Genomic DNA, 6,045 nt, shown 5'->3' with positions numbered 1-6,045 from the left:
AGCCAGTGCTCAGTGTGCGGTCACTGAGGGAAAACTGACCCCGCTGTGGTGGGTCCTGTGCTCCGGAGGGTTGCTGACAGGCGAGAAGCCGCGGGGAAGGGCAGCCGTCTGTCATGGAGGGCAGGATGGAGGTTGCCAGCTAAGCAGTTTTCTGTGCTCGGTGCGGATGGAGTTTGGTTAGGAACGCGTTGAGCCGCTGGGCACGGACTTCCTCTTGGCTGCTGTGAGCTGTGCAGGGCTGCAGGCTGGACAGACAGCGGGTGTGGGCCTTGCGCGAGGCTGTGCGCGGGGTGAGGGACACTGGAGTTGCCTATCCATGACTAAGTTACATGAAGCAAAGACAGTATTTTCAAGTGCTTAATAATAAAGACAGGTGTCTCTTAGGGCTTCCTGTGCTTCTGTCCAAGGAGGCTTCCATCTTTTCTTGATCTCCTGCTGGTTTTGTTCTTTTCCCTTCTCTTTACCCTCCTTTCACTTTGCTTTCTCCATGGGCTCGGCTGCCTTTGCTAACACCTCCATTTGGTCTCTCCCTGCAGCTGCCCTGTGCAAGCACCATGCTGCAGTCTGCTTCCTGCTGTCCCTGTCAGCACATGATGGTCCTGTCACCTATCCAGCTGCCCACATCACCCAAGGGTTTGGCAGTCGCTGGCTTCCTCTCCCCTGCATGCTACAGATTGGGAATCACCGAATGGTTGGCAAGGACCTCAGGATCATCCAGTTCCAACCCCCTGCCATGGGCAGGGACACCTCACACTAAACCATCTCATCCAAGGCTCTGTCCAACCTGGCCTTGAACACTGCCAGGGATGGAGCATTCACAGCTTCCTTGGGCAACCCATTCCAGTGCCTCACCACCCTCACAGTAAAGAACTTCCTCCTTTCATCCAGTCTAAACTTCCCCTGTTTAAGGGTTGTTCCTGCACTGAGGATGATCCTGTTCCCTGGAGAGGACACTGCCGTGGGCTCAGCGTCATCCAGCTCAGCAGGGGAAGCTGAATTGCTCGGTCCTGGCTCAGGTGTTAACCCAGCTGCATCCTCTGCCCCAGCCGCCAGGCTTCATCTCTAAGGCAGGGTGCGTAAGGTCTCTCTCTGTTTTGCTTTATTCCTTCCTCTTTGCTACTTCTTCCCTTGGCTTTCCTGTCCCTGGAAAGTCCAGGAGTGACGGGAAGCAAATGCTGCCCATTCCTACTCACAGCTCTTCCCATGGGGCTGCTAAGGAAGGTTCTTACTTGGAGTGCTTGTGCCCTACCAGGCATCATAATGGGCTCTAGAGTTACTGCTTTAACTGCCTTGCTGAGGGACCTGGGATTCAGTCATGTCATTCTCTGTGCCACACTTTGCACTATATATAGAGAGTTTATTATGTTATATATAGTTATATATAGTTAATATATATATATAGCAGTTTACCTAACTGCTTTGAAATCTTCCTGGAAGGAACTGCATACGGAAATGCAGCCCCTGCTCACCATGCTTGCAGAACCATTCTCGTTGCTTCACTTACATTACTCCTTCCTTCCCCTCAGGGTTGTCCCCAGTTTCCTTAGATAGAAAGGTAGTTTACTCACCACACGCCTTTTGTTTTGCATGATTCAGCTTCTGGTGTGAGAAAAAGGGGCAACCACGTAGGAAATGTGATCTTTACAGACAGGAGGGGATTCCCTCTGCAGTGCTTCCTACAAAAGAAACTGATAAGAATTCTGAGTGAACACAGCTCACAGGGGCTTCACCAAGAGAGCAGAAGGACAAAATTCAGCTGCCACAGGGTGCTCAGAGAAGCTGTGGCTGCCCCATCCCTGGCACTGTTCAAGGCCAGGTTGGACACAGGGGCTTGGAGCAACCTGCTCTAGTGGAAGGTGTCCCTGCCCATGGCAGGGGTTGGAACTGGATGAGCTTTAAGGTCCCTTCCAACACAAACCAGACTGGGGTTCTGTGATTATCTGGGTGCAGAAAGGCCGGAACTAACTTGCGGAGACAAAAATCAGCAAGGACTCTGCACAACTCTGCTGGTGCTCTCTCCATTCTCCCTGCAGATAGTCCCTTACTTTCTTGATGGACAAATTCACACATCGATTAGCCAGACTCTGTCAGGGACTGGAGAAGCATTTCCTTTCCACAAGTGTGGGTTTGTGATTAGAGCCCAGGGGTGTCTGTCCTTTACAAGCCTCTATAATCTGATTTAAACACCTCGTGCTTCACGTGGCAGATCTGCTGTAGCACATTAATTACTGGAACGTTTCCTCTGGGCAGCAGGTGAACTGTTCATCTCTGATCCTGTGTTCAGTGCTTTGGGTCATTTGCAGATGTTAACAAAGCTGAATTTACATTGGAGATCTTCTGTAGCAGACATGAAGCAGCTTTGCGATGGAGAGAGAATTACCCATGGGCTTTATTTTAGCTTGTCTGAGAAGACTAGAAATGGAAAAAAACCTGTCACCTTGATCTCCAGGGGGTGTCTGTAGGGATCAGCAGGATTTAAAGTCACTGGGAGCTTTGGAGCTCAGCAGGGTTGAAGAGCTCACACCTCAGCTTGAGCTCTGCAGAGCTACTTCCCCCGAGTGTCCTGCAAGGAAATGTTCTTTCTGAAGGTTTGCAAATGTTTCTCTCTGATAAGATGCCTCTGTTCCTCAGTGGAACTTTCACAGTCAGTATTTTGGGGTAAAATGACCATTTTTATTCCTTTAAGTATATGGGGCACATGCAGTTGTTCGTGATTGATCCTTTCCTTAGGTCAGCACCTGGCCTGAAGGATTTCTGAGTCCTTCCACCCCAAGACAGCGAAGGGCAAGAGCTGCTCAGAGGAACCAGTGTAGCTTATAACAAGTTCTCCCAGTTTCCCTCCCAAGCCAAGGAACTGAGCTACATCTTTCTGTGTGCTGTTTACCCTGGTGTGTCCAAAAGAATTACCTGTATAGAGATCCCATTCTCCTGCCAGTGTCTGTCTCTCCTAGAGATGAAAGCACTTGTGTTAGCTACCATCACTAAAATGCTTGTGTGCCTTCACTGTCCTTTCCTTTCCTTCCTCTGACTCCACTCTGAATTCCCTCTCTCCAGCTCTTTGCCTCCAGCACTGTCCATGCTACCGGAGTTCATCACCTTTCCTGTTTCAGAGAGCCACTGGGATCTGAGCTTGGTTCAAAGAACCAAACAGCACCTCAGCACTTGAACTATAAGACAATTCTCCTGCTCCTTTTGGCTGTCAGCTGATGCCTTGAAGCATGAGATATGATGGCTTTGATGCTAACATGTGGCACGACAGAGGTTACTCGCAATAGTTAACTCATGGAGCAAAGAAGGGTGGAAAAACTGTGGAAGTATCTGATGCAGCAGCCGCTGTGACTCATGGGGGGATTCCACATGGGAATGACTGAGCAGACACAGGAGAAAGGCCTTGCAGAGCACTGCCTTGAACAGACGGGGATGAAAGAGCAGGGAAAAAGATGGAACACTTCCACAAGGGCAGCAAAGCGACTGTGCCTTCAGGGTATTCCTGTGAATGGAAAGAGTGCTCTGCTCCACGTGCTTTGCTCAAGCGTGCAAACCGCGAGTAACATCAGAGCAGTCACAAACAGCATGGTGGGAGGGCACTGCCCTGAGAAACGGCTACACATGGTTTTGGGAAGTGTGGGTGACCTGGAAACATGGATGTGTGTGATGGTGTCAGGTGGGATCTGCTCAGAGAGAGCGCGGCACAAGTGCCTGCTCACTACACGCACACATGGCACTCTGTGCACCCGGAGGTGTGAGCGCACAGTGTGTTCCCTGTGCAGGGAGGTACACACACACCGTGGGTAGGTGCGTGATGTGCAGAAGGCAGCGTGCCCACATGGCATTCCCAGGAATGCCTCCTGCAAGCCCTGGCACAGTTATGCTCTGTGGGTGAGGACCCAGCACTCTTCTGGCTGTGCTGTGCTGTGCTGGCAGGCTGCGCCTTGGGCTGCAGGAGGAAATCCCACCGTTTTCCGAAGAAACCAGGAAAAGGGAGCTCTTGGCTCCCAGTGCTGCCATCGAGGTGAGACAGCCCCGTTGTGGGGAAGCACTCTAGTCCCGTGGTCTGCCTCTGGTCACTGAGTCACAACTTCCCATTGTGGGAAATCACAACTTCTCACGTGGCTTTGCCATGATACCGGCTCCCCAGGGCCACCCGTCTGGCTCCTGCACCCACTGCCGCACCACGCAGCATGCACGGAGCAGATGCTGCAGCACTGCTTGCTGAGTCCCACCCAGCCACTGGAACTTGGGCACCATGGGCCTCGGGAGCCCCAGACCAGGAGCGCTTTGGGGGGGATTCTCTCCTCTCCAGGGGAACCAGTAGCAAATGGGGGCTTTGCCTGCTCCTGCCTACCACCACCTTTTGTAAGGACCGTTTCCGGTGTGACCAGTAAGGTCGGCTCACCCGCGTCGCTGCAGGCACCCAGCACCCTCCAGAGCAACTCCATCAGCTCCTGATCCCAATCCCAATTAATTCCCGGTCCCCTCCTGCCCCGCCTGCCCAGGCCCCGCCCCTGGCCCCGCCCCTCCGAGCGGGCTCCCCCTAGCGCCTAGAGGCTGCTCCCGCGCCGCCCTCCGCCTTCATGCAAATGAGCGTGTGGCGGCGGGTGCTGATTGGTTGCAGCGCGCAGCGTTAGCGCCGCCCCCGACCGGGAGAGCCGGCGGTGGCGGGTGACGGGGTGTCCGCAGGCAGGTGAACCTGACCGGGGCCGCCGCTCCCCGGGCCCGCTCCGGCACCATGACCGTCACCCGGCTGGACCAGGGGCAGCGCCACCGGCCCAGGATGGCCTTCCTGAAAAAGGTGAGGAGTGGGCAGCACCCCGGGGGCTGCGGCCGGGCGGGGCCATGCGGTGCCCGGTGCTCCGGGCCGTGGGGACACGGTGTGCACAGCGCCCCGCCTGGGCACGCTCCCCGCGGCCCCGATGGATGTGCGAGGGGACAGCACTGGCCCCGGGGCGCTGGGGAAACGACCTGTTGCAGAGCGCTGTGGCTCTGGCGTTCAGGCTGGGCTCTGGGGGACAAGGTGTGAACTGGAGGAAATAAAACCGTGATTTCATTTAGTTTTGTGGCGTAGCCTCGGCTGAGTTACTCTGACACGTTTCCTCCTTCTCCCATCCCTTTTCCCACCCTCAAAACTGCATTGTTTCCCAGGGGAAACCCCATCATCTGCAGCGCAGGGCCCCTCGGCTTGGTCCAGCATTCCCGAGGCTTGCAGCTGATGTGCATCCGCTCTTTGGGCTGTATCATGGCCAAATCATTTCCCACTTCTTCAGAAGCACTGGAAGGAGTGGGCAGGTGTTTGCCCACGCTCTGGGCTCGGATGTGTAATTTGTAAAGCAGTTGGTGTTTTTCCATAGGGTTCATTCAAAAGCGAAGCCAGTTTTAGTACAACTGGTATCAGCAGTGCTGAGCTTCCCTTCCACCCACCTCCTGCCTGTGGCTTATCCTGCTGAGTGGAATTAACTGAATTTCCAGTGACAAGGACAGCCGGTTGCTGTTGGAGTTGTAGCTGCCTCTCCTGCAGCACCCATGAGCCAGGGGGGAAGGTTCAGGCTATTCGTTGCTAAGGCATGATCCTAGCAATACAAGCACTGTACTCTTCGTAGTAGGGGAGGTAAAGGAGGTGTTTTCTTTGGTGCTGTGTCTTTGAAGGTGCTGTGTGCTTTGGGAAACACCCCCAGCAGCAGTTGTTGCAGTCTTTGCAATGTGCTCCGATTTCCTCAGGTGGGAAGAGCTGTTAAAACACAGGGAATTCCTCCTAGGGAGCATGCATAGTTGACAGTGTGAGCAGGGAGAGGCTTGGGTCATTATGGTGCTCAGACTGTTGTTAGCACTGGGAAGGGAAGCTCCGGGCTGGCCACAGAAAGGTTTTAGCTCTTGTCTCTGCTTTCATTCCTCCTCTGGTTTTCTAGACCTTAGGGAAGCTGCGTATGGATCCGCTGTTCCGTGGCAGCATGGAGAACCACATCCTAAAATGCAGAGCATCTTTGCTGGTTGCCTATGGAGGGAGCTGAGGATGCTCAGCGTGCATATAGCGAGCACCTTAGATCCACA

At 54.0% G+C, this 6,045-nt stretch overlaps 1 protein-coding gene across 10 annotated transcripts in view; it reads left to right on the top strand.

Moving 5' to 3' along the window:
* Positions 1-4,412: 4,412 nt before the first annotated feature.
* Positions 4,413-6,045, top strand: part of LOC136021311 (regulator of G-protein signaling 9-like) — a 26,946-nt gene continuing 25,313 nt past the window's right edge. For 9 of the 10 annotated variants that reach the window (XR_010615727.1, XR_010615726.1, XR_010615723.1 and 6 more), the window contains exon 1: positions 4,413-4,792. Coding sequence is in view for 3 of the 10 variants with exons in the window: in XM_065693393.1 (XP_065549465.1) it covers positions 4,730-4,792 (63 nt within the window). In the remaining 7 variants the exon portion in view is untranslated. The remainder of the gene's footprint in view (positions 4,793-6,045) is intronic. The other variant, XM_065693394.1, reaches the window with a different exon arrangement.

The sequence above is a fragment of the Lathamus discolor genome, chromosome 13, assembly GCF_037157495.1.
Source record: "Lathamus discolor isolate bLatDis1 chromosome 13, bLatDis1.hap1, whole genome shotgun sequence".
Classification (NCBI taxonomy): Eukaryota; Metazoa; Chordata; class Aves; order Psittaciformes; family Psittacidae; genus Lathamus; species Lathamus discolor.
Note: the sequence above shows the minus strand (reverse complement) of the source record. Positions and strands in the feature narration are given on the sequence as shown.